Source organism: Montipora capricornis, chromosome 3 (genome assembly GCF_036669925.1).
Source record: "Montipora capricornis isolate CH-2021 chromosome 3, ASM3666992v2, whole genome shotgun sequence".
Classification (NCBI taxonomy): Eukaryota; Metazoa; Cnidaria; class Anthozoa; order Scleractinia; family Acroporidae; genus Montipora; species Montipora capricornis.
In genome coordinates this window covers 53,661,742-53,674,241 of record NC_090885.1, presented here as the reverse complement: position 1 = coordinate 53,674,241, position 12,500 = coordinate 53,661,742, and the positions used below count along the sequence as shown (strand labels likewise).

Below are 12,500 nucleotides of genomic sequence, written 5' to 3'. Positions count from 1 at the left end.
TTTTCTCTTTTTGTAAAAACCAGTGTATCACTAGGGTGCGATTTGGAAAAATCAAACTCATTAATTATTCATACCGTTATTGGCAAAAAGGAGTGCCCCATTTTGGTCAGGTGCATGTATCTTGATACTCCACTTGGGTATCAAGATACAAGCTGAAAATACAGATCAAGAAACACCTGAGTTAATTCAAAAACTGATCAAGACGCTTGAATTTAAACGAAACTTTTTGCTAATGAACAGAATCCAGCATATCCCACTTAAATCATTACAGCGCCAGATTGAAGTTTAAATGATGAAATGGTATATATGAAATGAATCATATATGAACTGCGGATATGAAATCAAGTGAAGCTATTATGATCTTCGCAGTTATGAACGCAATTTTTGCAATTGCGTAGAGAAGCCTGAAAAGCTCAGGACTTCAACGGGGTTTCAACCCGTGACCTCGCGATTCCGGTGCGACGCTCTAACCAACTGAGCTATGAAGCCACTAACGTTGGGAGCTGGTCATTTGTGGGTTCTAATGTTCCCGAGATGAATGAATCAATGATGAAATGGTATATATGAAATGAATCATGTGTGAACTGCGGATATGAAATCAAGTGAAGCTATGATCTTCGCAGAACCCACAAATGACCAGCTCCCAACGTCAGTGGCTTCATAGCTCAGTTGGTTAGAGCGTCGCACCGGAATCGCGATGTCACGGGTTCAAACCCCATTGTGTGTCACCAGAAACCCATAAGGGTTGAAACGTGTAACGACCCCTTGTGTGCTGGGAAACAAGCTTCAGAATATTCAATTTGCTAAGTACCATATTTGGAACAACAAGAGCGAGGAGTTTCCAAATATGGTACTTAGCAATGACAGATTCAACCAATCAATTCGCACTGAACATTCGGAAGCTGTGAACGCGCGTTACACATTTCAACCCTTATGAGTTTCTGGTGTCACTAAACCATTGTTCAGCGCTTCTGTAAACAATGTCGAATTTCTCTGTCAAGCTCGGCTGATTCCCCGAATGTAGCAGCACTAAAGTTCTATTCGGTTCTTTTTCGTTGCTTCCGAATATATTCCAAAGGACTTACCACAACTACAAAAGTTTTCGAGTCGGTGGAAGTGGAACGATGCATTTTTTTCTAGAGTTCGGGACTGTAAATAACGCTATTGCCAAATCCTGTAGGAAGTACAACTATAATGCCTCCTTTCAGACAAACCATTCTTTCAAAGCATTCTCTCTGCCCTAACTTCCTTTACAGATTAAAAAAAAAAATTGAAGTCGAAGCAGCAGCTGTAAACAGAGCCTAAACATCATTCCTGTTCACATTTCATCAGCTGTTAACCGATTTTTTTGCAGTTCTGTAACCAATCGGAGAGAGGCTCCAAGAGCTCTATTGTTTTTCGGCCAACCAGCGTTCAAGTCCAGATTCTGGACTACCGGCAAATTGTGTCAGACGTACCTTTTCCGCCCTGTCAAAAGAAAAGTACGCCTGATCGCAGGTTAGTTGAAGCCTGGCAGGACTAACACCACGAGAAAAGCTAAGCTTTTGTCTGAAAAATTCAAGTTTTCTCTGGTAAGGACTAGCCGTAGGCCCGGTGAAAGAACTAACACACTCTTAGCATGGAGTACCCGGTGTCTGTTATTATATTCTCTACAGAAAAAAAATGTGGCCGTGGTAGTGCTCTCTCAAAAAGGCTTTTGTTGTAGGAGGACTCCTTAGCAGTAACAGCCACACGTCGAGGAAACTTTGCTAGACGTAGAATAATTAAGTTTTGTGAGCGTGAGCGTAAAGTAGTTAATAATATACATGAAAAAAATTACTCGATTCTAATTGGCTGAGAGCAGTGCAGTTCAAGTGTAACACAGTGCAAAAAGTACATCAGTGCAAAAGTGTAATACCAGTGCAAATTACACATAGAAATACTGGATTATGACTGGCTAATAAACAATAGGGTTTGGTCAGAACCAATCAAATCTTTTGTTTTGAAATCAAGCGCGCACCCTGAATGGCGTAATTTATGGCGCAATTTTTCCGTGATTGCGTGATACGCCAGCGTTTCTTCTACCTAACCATCTCGACTTTTTCATTTATTTTATTAATAAGTTTTGTGAAGGTAATTAGTTCTACTTTACATATGAATGAAAACTAATTTTCATAAGAAAAACTTCGCTCTTAGACTCGCTTTGAAGAGGAGGCAGACATGAACTCGGAAATGGCCTATTGCACTCGCCATACGGGTTCGTGCAATTTTGGTCGTCTTTGAATGAAAAAAATTACTCGTGCTTAGTTATTCCAAATTGCACTCGAAATCATGTGATTACCTATACTAATAACCGCACAAGCGCAAGGCATTCTAGTCCCCGCGCGTTCCCCCATGGTTTTTTTTTGTCAGGGCATTAAGGCCTCTGGTATCAGCCAAAATTTAGCTTAATTTCGTGACTCAGTCCCTTTAAACCACCCTGCCAAACCTAGGCCGATCGCACTCATAGACGCCATATTGATTTTCGTACTGAAGGCTCGATTTTGACCTTCGTCTTGCCAAATATATGATGCGCGCGCTGCCTAAACCTGTTTGACCAGAGTGACTAGCCCAGAAACTTGGACACGATTTCTGCAGAGCCTCTCTTGCTCGCCCTCTGGTGAGTTTTACGGAGGCTCTGCTCGCAGGGTGCTTTACGCTTGCTGACCTCAGGATCAACATAAAAGTCCTAAAAAGTAACATCATAAGTAGTCTTGCTCTTTGGCCATTTCAGCTTGATGAGAACTTGATAACACACAGACGGCGGTTGTAAACATACTTTATTATATAGATACTGATGAAATACCAGGATTTCTCCTTTTACCAAAAATCATATCTTCACCGCGCGCCGCGGTGAACATATCATTTTTGTCTTTCACATGTGAGAATATAGGTGTCGTCATGGTAACGAACACCATTAGCCAATAAAACGCGAGCGTCGTCTTCATTGTAAGTTACTTTTGTGCTTCAATATAATTATTCTCTGCTACATTAACATTTAAAGTGCAAAATTTTACATTATCATGATTTGCTTTTCATAACTTTCATATCGTCTTTCATGTTACACAACATGCGTGTTTTAGTAGTTGGTGACCACTTTTTCATCATTTCGAATTTCGAAAATGAATAAAACAAGTTGTTTTAAATCTGGACATTTCATTAATATCTATATAATAAACATAACATTACATGGCCGCTTTGGGAGAGATACTTTCAGCACTCGAAGGTTCCGAGAATAAAACAGCAAACACAAAGAGGCATTGATGGGAAAAATTCCCAATCATAAGTGTTAGGCCTCCTCTTAAGAACCAAGTCTCCCATGTTCTCTTTGGTTTTTCTGAGATTCAGCGTCGTGTTTACGAAATACGCAACACTCAGGCGTCAGGTAGAAATTCAAGTATAGCGTTTTGCGAAAAGTCAAGCAGGCTTGTTTGATTGTTCCTAACGATGTCAAGTAACTTCTTGAATGAAAACTTACACAAATTAGAATAAGAGAATTTTCCGGCTTTCTTTTGTAACAAACAGCAGCCCCTCTTTTTTTTCTGTTTGCCTTTTCACGTAACACAGTGCTAAATTGAGAGATTAAATTAATTAATTAAATTAATGTATACACTTATGTCTAGCGCCTTAACAAAAGCTCTAAGGCACTTTACAATCAGTAAAAAGTATAAACTTAAAAATTAAATTCAAGACACGGTAGAATCAATTGAAGCCAAAAAGATCCAATCAGAACGAAAATGCTTTTGAAAGATATTAAGTTTTAAGACTAGTTGTAAAAGCATAAACATTTGTGAATCGCTCGATGTGCTCTGGAAGGCTATTCCATAGCTTCGGGGCACAAACTGAAAAGGCTTGATCGCCTAGACGGTGGAATGAGTCGGTAATAAAAGGTCCAAACTTGAGGAGCGCAATGATCTACCAGGTGTATATTGGTAGAGTAGCTCACATACATAATCAGGGGCTAAATTGTTCATGGCTTTAAACGTGAGGAATAAAAGTTTAAAAATGATTCGTTGCTCGATCGGGAGGCAATGAAGTTCTTTCAACAAGGGTGTGATGCGGTCGAAATTGCAGCCACATAACACAAGTCGAGCTTCACATTTCTAAAGCCGTTGCAGGTGCTTAATAAGCTGGTGCAACAGGCAGACAACCCCAAGGATGCGAGAGCGCGTGACGTCACGTTATTTTGAGATAGTTGTAACAGCCGATTCAACTGATCGGGGAAAATGTTCCATCGAAAATTCATGTTATGGACAGTCAGATAAATAACGTTCAATCGCCCGCTATTTTCTGTGTTGTCCTAAGTGATTTGATGGGTTTTTGGGACGCTTCGATTTTCCCTTCAGATCCGACGCGTTGTCACATACAATATAAATAGACGAGTGCCTCCAGAATTGAGCCGAATTTCTCCCACTTCCAAAGGTCGCTCGCCTCCCAGCCTTGGGCACTTAAAAAGTCGATAATTTTGCTCGCATCTTGACAAAGATCATCGCATTTACACGGCTCTGCAACCTCAAAATCCTGCTCGATTTTCAAGCTTTTGCTATCGCTAGATGATGCGCACAGGAATTTTGTCTCTCTTGGAGGAAATCTGTGCTTTTTCATTGGTTAATTTGATTTTGATCAAATTCCAATGACGGCTCAATCCTGTCCGCGCTCTCGCGTCCTCGGGGTTGTCTGCCTGTGGTGGTAGTTAGGAAGGCCAAATAACAAGAAATTGCAATGATCTAGCCCATGTCTTACGAAGGCGCGAACTACGATTTAGTACCGCGTTAGCGTGAAACGACAAACGGCAGACTGCTGTTTGTTACATATAAAAGCCTGAAAATTCTCTTATTCTAACTTCAGAAGTTGCTCGATATGTGTACTGAGACAACAGGCGAGAAATGAGCTAAAATGAAACAAGTTTCTTTGATTTTTGGCAAAATTAAAAATCTAGCCCGACATTTCCCGTTTGCTGTTAAGGGGATTTTAAATCTCTCTAACCTCTCCATTCATGAGGAAGCAGTAGAGAAACAAGCCGTTAGAGCAGTGGAAGAAAGACTCGCACAATAGTATGAAGTGTTCCGTAGCGCGTTGGTATGAAAACGCACTCATTACACGGAACGCGCTGATATATGTCAACCACATATGACTGGATGAGCGTTACACAGCTGATTGAAGCGCCATAAGCAATTCAATTCAATCAACAATAGATTATGACAGATTGAGACAAAGGCTTTTGATTCGTCTATCGCCACCACAGTTACCTATTCTCTCGGTTGTCACAAGACTGACGTAAAGCAATCGTCGGTCAATTTAATACGCACTGAGCAGCAGAGGTGCAGGAGCTGATCATGAAGATATGTTATCTGGTGGCAAGACTACTTACGAGCCCATGTAAACTGTAAACGCCGTGTTTATAGGTGCGAGTGCACGTAGCTGCGAAGTTAATTTACGAGCAATCCTGATGCTGGAATAATCCCTCAGCTGGCTCAAAACGCCAAATAGCAGTTGGCAGTCTGTTGGCAATCATCATCATCATCATTTTTGCAAAGAGTAGAGGAGTTGAATTCGGAAATTATATGCAGTTTCTCCTCAAATAAGTTTCTTAGATTGTGAGACAAACAAAAGGGTCAGTTTCAGTTAGAACAAACCTGTGTTTCATCAAATGTTAGGGCGTTTTAATAATCGATCAAAATTTGTCATGGAAAAACCTTGTTAATTCTGTTAGTCATAAAAATAAGTAAAACAATAGGGATGATTGCAAAGCTGAGGTACGTCGTTCCCTCTACTGTCCTTATAAATATTTACAATTCTTTAATTTTATAACTTAAGGACTCATTTTATGGAGCAATGCGTCCAATGCTTATTTAAACAAAATCTTGGTTCTTCAATTTAAGCGAGTTCTGCGCCATATCTATTATACCGATCGAAGAGAACGTGCCATCCTTTTATTTTTCAAAGCAAAAATTCTGCCTGTTACGTTAACTTCCTAAAGCAAATTAACGTTTGACGCGCACAATCAGAGTGCCTCAATCAACATTGTGAAACTATTTACAAAAACAGCACACATTCACTGCAATACTCGATCATCCAAGTCGTCCAAGGCTTTTTCGCCTTTTGGTGTCAAAATTTGGAATAAAATACAGAGTGAATTTAAAATATCAAAAAATTCCTTTAAAAAACAAATGAAAAAGTCTTTATTTCAGATCCTGGGTAAGTTGGATTCTTATCTTGATGTCAAATATAATACCTCCAAAGCATTGTTTTGATTTTCTCTTGGGACTTACAATGGTCCCAAAAGAAACTGGAAACAATGCTGTTATGCAAAATTTTGGAGGGACAAACAAAGAGTATTATGGTACTTTTGATACTGGCTAATACAGGCAAAGGTATGCAAACTGACCAATTGTATGACTTGTGAACTACTGATGCTATTTCTTCAAAAAATGTTTTCATTCAAGAACTGCCAGTGTAGGCGTTTGCCAGTTTCACTTGATAATAGTAGCCTGTCGTTTTTCGCTGCAAGAAAGTGGACCTGAAATGGACTGCCTTGTCGCGGACTTAAATCCAATCTGAATTTCTACTGAAAACTAATTGTTTTCTGAAAACGAAAACGAACGTCGCGTATTGTTGGGCAAAAATCTTTTTCTATCGTGGAATGTTGCTCATTTTGGGTCACCTCATTTTACGAAAGGTCAAAAAGTCCCCATTAAGATAATCTCTCGCCAACTCTAGACGTGATGAATGGACATGTATTAATCGGCATTAATGTATAAGGACTTAAGAGATTATTGTTTGCTTATTACACGTTAGACGTCACATGTACCCTGTAAAGACTTGAAGAATTTTCTTACATTTGATTTATTAAGTCACCAAATGCCACTCAACTTTTGCAATTATAATGTAAACAACAAAAATATTGTGCAATTCAACGTGTCACTCCTCACTAATAATTCTATCAAACGAACTTTACACTTTTTCCACACGTGCAGAGTTGCAGCCCTTAACTCAGCGTTTGCTTCCTGTTTGGCCTCTTAGCCATTTGTTCACTGAACGTGACGCTTTCTTTCACAAGAAAAGAGCTCTTGACGTGATCCAAACACTCAAAGTGTTGTACTGTCACGTGTACCTCTTACCAAACCTTCCATCACTTGTTTTTGGTTACTATATTAAGTGATATGTAAACAGTATCAAATTTAACCCGGCATCGCTACATAAAGGTGTGTTCTGCAAATATAAACTTACTTATACCAGACAGGATTCAAATCAGCTGATATTGCCGCAAGGCCTGTGCTTTAAGCATATAATTAGCCTATTCCATTTGACAGTTCATCTAAACACTAGTAATGATATTCATTCAGTGAACTGCAACTAAGTTGCTACGTTTTTAAACGACCAAATTGATTTCATTCGGTCGCAAAAGAATAACGGATACCCTACTGGGATAAAACATTACGCGATTTTGTACCGAGGGCTTCTTGTGAAGCACGTGGCATTTGGAAACTCTAAGCTTTCCTCTTCAAGATGAAGACCAAAATCAAAGGCCCACTACCAGCATTAGCGATTGTGTTTATTCAGTTTCTGGGTTTAATACAAGGTAAGGTTTTCTTGCGGTAACTTATCATTATGCAGCCTTTGCTTTGACACAATCACGGCATTGTACAAACCATATGTTCAAGCCAAAAAAATTGATGAGCTTCTTTCTCCATCGTTTACGCAATTTAGCTGGACGAGTGACGGATATAACGCCAACTTCTGGAAGCTTGTTAGGGGCAACAAGATTGACTATTCGAGGATATGGTAAATTGATATATTTCTTCTTTCCAGTTGTCCCGTTAATTCGCATTTCATTATCTTTATCGCAGAAGACGGAAAAACCTTTTTCTCCTTGCGCAATTTTGTAATTTGCACAGAAGACCTTAATATTAAGGGCGTAAGATTTTTTATAGTCCTCTAACAGCAAGGTCCTGTACACTGAGTGACCACAAGACAATGGCACTTGAGGATGGACTACATGGGATATTTTATTTCAATGTCAGCTTTCTTTATATTCTTATCTTCTTGATTGGATCAGTACATGTGTCGTTTTAGCTAACAGGCTATTGCCAATTTACTTAAAACTGTTTTAGATCTTAGCCGGGAGACCTGATCTACTTGGGTTTGGGAATTTCGAAACCAAGGGATTATAACTCAAATGATCATCAAAGAAATTTGCAAATTGAGCCCTTAAAGGGGCTCAATTGCAAGGTTCCCGAATTAAAGCAGCTTTCAAAGTTTCTTATGTGCTCCTTAACGCCCGACTTTTGTATTAACTGAAATGGTCGTCTATATTTTACCAGTCAACGGCAGGTGTTTTACACTGTTTTCGTTTTGGTTAATATCGGTGTTGACTGATGAAGAACTCGAGAACTGCTGATGGAAAAGTTTTAGATTGAATATGTAGCTGCGCCTAACATTAAACAATGATGGTATACTGCTTAATGTTCATTTCATTGTAGCTATTTATCCCGCGAACGTTTTGCTTTGAGAAAACCAGCATTCATAAAGTCTATTTTAGGTAATTTGAAACGAACGGCATGATAAGGCACTTCTCAGTAAGGTAAACTTTGCGCTCTCAATGCCAAAAGAATTTAATGCCAATATTTTAAATGGTACTTATTGCTCTCTAAAATCCGGCATTTAATATGCTTTCTCTTATGCTCATGCTTATGCTCTTATGCTTATCTTGACTGTAAGCTCCGAATACTGTATTAAATCAAATTTTAACAAAAAGATAGTGTTTAATATATATGGTAAATTTTGCGCCTTCATTTTTTCTTTTCGTAAATTACCAAAACTTGTCCCGGAATGAGCTTTGCACGTCTCGTTTAATGATTTACGTTTCCACCGCGATTTAGTAAAATTCGGTCCTTGAACCGCGGTCTCGCATAGATGGTCGTGGCTTGCATTGAAACCAAATTATCCACGCGGAAGGTTCGCCTGCGTGCCGTATCGCACACTGAAAAGACCACCGTCTAAACTCCTCAGTGATGAGAGATTTCCTGTACGTTAGTTCTGAGTTGCCTCCACTAGATCTTATTGCGAAACTCTCATCATAAGCTGACAAGAGCTTTTTCATGTGGCTGTAACATGGAATATCTGCATTAGTCTTAGACAGGAATGAGAAAACGTAAATGAAACCTTTATTTTAGCTGATATCTAGCCTGTTGGTTACACTGATCTGCCATGCCATTTTTTAAGAGACGAATAAGTTAGAATAAGAGAGGCAGCTGATGGCAGAAGCCGAGTAGCTGTTCCCCACAAAGGCGAATCTAAATCCCTTTATGATCAGTGTTCAGTGACTCATGAACTGAAAGAAACCCGGCAGGATTTTGGTAGGTTTACTATATATTTTTGAACGAATATAAACTAAAGTTCTGTTACCATACTCGGTAGAATTTACTTCCAGCTCTTACTCAGTATTCATAGTTATTCTGTACTATGATTTAACTCAGTTTTATCTGTTTTATCCAAGTCACAATCTGCGAAACGACGGTCTTTCTCCCTGCGGCAGTTCATTTTTAAAACTCCAGTTGCATAATTTCTGTGTTATTCTCTCCCGGAACTTGGTTTATATTCTGAGTTATCCTCTGACTTGTTTTATTCATGGGATTTTTCAGGTTTTGCACAGGACCAGTTTAATCAGTTTCAAAATGAATTGGGCAACAACGTCTCACTTGTATCATTTTCGCGAGCCCATGTTGTGCCATGTGATGTCATTCCTTATTATACAACGCCGTCTCAAATAGTTTGTACAACGAGGTGCGTATATAGTCTCATATCTTTGCTTTTATAACACCTTCTCAAAGAACCATTGAAAAAGTTTGTGAAAAGAAAATTGTAGGATCCTTTCGCTAATTCATCGATTTTCAAGCAGTTGGTTTTCTTGTCAAATATTCAAAGCTCACAATGTTTCCCCGCCGTAACTCCAAAATAAACTCTCACAGCCTTTTCAGCCATTTTGTATTTTTTACTCCGTCTTAGCTTAGTATTAACGAGTACTTTTAAATGTGTGAACGAAAATGGCCCGATTCAATCATCTAGTCTATTGAGCTTGTAACACTATTGATAAAACCAAACCCGTATGATCACTTGTGAAATGATATCTTTCGAATGCCTACAATGTTCCCTTGATCAGCCCAATCATGCAAGAGAAGTATGTAAGAAATCGGCATTTTTGGGCGTGGGAAATAAAACTTATATGCGGACACTGAGAGAAAAGGGAACTTCATGTGCTGGCCCCTGTGTTTTGTTGAGGTGCTTTTCATCAACTACATTCCGACGGATACGACTGGCTGTGCTTCCTGTGTTGACGGCAAATGAATTCGTAAGTTGAGCCCATATGTGGTTAATCTTTGGCCAGCTGAGGCGAATAAACAGTAAAGCGTTCAGAGACTTGATTCTATTACCATCAAATTTTAGCCAACGGAGAAATTTCTCTTCAAACTAATGCAAGTGAGACCGATTTGTTTTTGGCTTTTGTATTGAAGGCCTTCTCCCACTGGTGAAGACATTTACAACATTAGAGTTGCTGTGGATGGAAAATGGCTGCACAGCTCTGATCGAGGCGCATATTGTGGACGTGAATGTGTTTACAAGGTAGTGTGGTCTTGAAGAATTAGCTCATAATTTGAATAATTTACAATAATTGTCACTCGAACCTGGAGCCTTCTACAAATTAGTCCTTATGCGTGATGACGTCTGACTAGCTAATTTCACCATCAAGCCTCGAACTCGAAAATCAAAATTGTGAGTGAATTTTAGCATGAGCTAAATCCTAAATCTCAAAGGGCCAAATTTGTAAAGAAAACCCTCATGCAAATAGTATTGCAGGTCTAAATGATAGTATTGCAGATCCTACTTCAATGCAGGCTTACCGGATTCGCCTGGAAAATGACAAAGACAACAATGAAATGGAAGGGAAACCGGGCAGTGTGAAAATTCTATGCAGCTGTATGCTATGAGTCAAGAAATTCCATAACATACTGAAGTTGAATGGCCTAATGCTCGCCGCTGACCGTATCCCATTTGGTGGAGGAATACGCCACTTCTTCCTCCGTAAAGGTCGACGTCCTTCAAAGGGCAGTGTGAAAATTCTATACAGCTGTATGCTATGAGTCAAGGAATTCCGTGACATGCTGATGTTGAATGGTCTAATGCTCGCTGACCTTTTCCCATTTCGTGGAGGAATACGTAACTTCTAACTCCTTTAAGGTCCTTCGAAGGGCCTTTGACAACGTTTGAACCTCGGTCACACAAAACGCAAATTCTAAAGGCCCGGTCAATATTGTCTCTGCCTTCTCTTCAAAGCGAATCTTCAAAGCGAATGCGAAGTATTTGTGATGGTAATTAGTTCTACTTTATACACATATGAATGAAAACTAATTTTCATGCAAAAACTTCGTACTTAGACTCGCTTTGAAGAGGAGGCAGACATGAACTCGGAAATGACCTATTGAGAAAAAATATGGAAAACGTTCGTTTTAAGCGTCATCTGTAAATATCTCTGTTATTCTTGTTTTAGTTTACGAAAGCAATGACTCCCACGATCACTTCAATAACACCAAGATACGGATTGCCTGGTAAGTCAAATGGCTTAAATACTTGTTTAGCCGTTCGGCATTCCGAGGTCAATAGAACTGGGCGGTTTCTTATTTCGCACAACTATAGCTATGGCCAAAGACCTCAAATTTCTGCTCTGGGAGAGAATTAAACGCGGCATCTTGCCATTAAATGCTTATTCGAAGGATTATTTGCATGTTTGAGAGATTTTACAGTTTGCAACAGACGTAGATAAATGTTGTATTCAGTTTGCACGCCTGGAGCTCATCTGATCTCGTGCAAGCATGTCTGTGAGGGTAAAGTTCTGAGCGCTGTGAACTGAATAATTTATTAGTGCCGGAGTAACTTGGGATAAAAATATAGAAACTAAACAGCTCAATTTGTATTCATGAGCGTGATATCTTGGATGAAAGAAAATTTGTCACATGCGTTTTTTCCCAAACATCTGACCCTGTCCTCTTATTGTTAAGGTTATTCTTCCGGTAGAGTAGTGGAAAGACACTTTTCAACAGCCAGTTTTTAACGTTAGGAAATCAACGCTCTTTCTGGCTGGCTTCCATGCGCCCCACGCTAACATACGCACTTCACTTAGAAGATTTTGGTTCAGTTTCGGCACGTTTCCTTAGATCTCGTTTGAGGATTAGCTCTTTAGCATGACACTATCTTAACCCTGTCAAAGTCCTCTTTTATGCCCTCAATATCCTTAGTGAATAGGTTGGAGTGCCTCCTTTAGTTAAGCTGTGACAATAGACCAATTTTGTTATATTAAAATTCAGTCCTAAGCAATAGGCATCATCTCGAAGCTCTGGGGAATAAATATAAAGATTTTATTCCCCAGAGCCTCGAGATGATGCCTTTTGTTTAGGACTGAATTTTAATATACCGAAATTGGTCTA

General features: G+C 39.3%; 1 protein-coding gene across 1 annotated transcript in view; it reads left to right on the top strand.

Annotated features, from left to right (window-relative positions):
• Positions 1-7,273: 7,273 nt before the first annotated feature.
• Positions 7,274-12,500, top strand: part of LOC138043387 (fibrocystin-L-like) — an 88,367-nt gene continuing 83,140 nt past the window's right edge. The window contains exons 1-5 of the mRNA XM_068889633.1: positions 7,274-7,600; positions 7,729-7,803; positions 9,663-9,804; positions 10,533-10,641; positions 11,567-11,624. Of these exons, the coding sequence (XP_068745734.1) occupies positions 7,528-7,600; positions 7,729-7,803; positions 9,663-9,804; positions 10,533-10,641; positions 11,567-11,624 (457 nt within the window). The 5' untranslated portion in view covers positions 7,274-7,527. The remainder of the gene's footprint in view (positions 7,601-7,728; positions 7,804-9,662; positions 9,805-10,532; positions 10,642-11,566; positions 11,625-12,500) is intronic.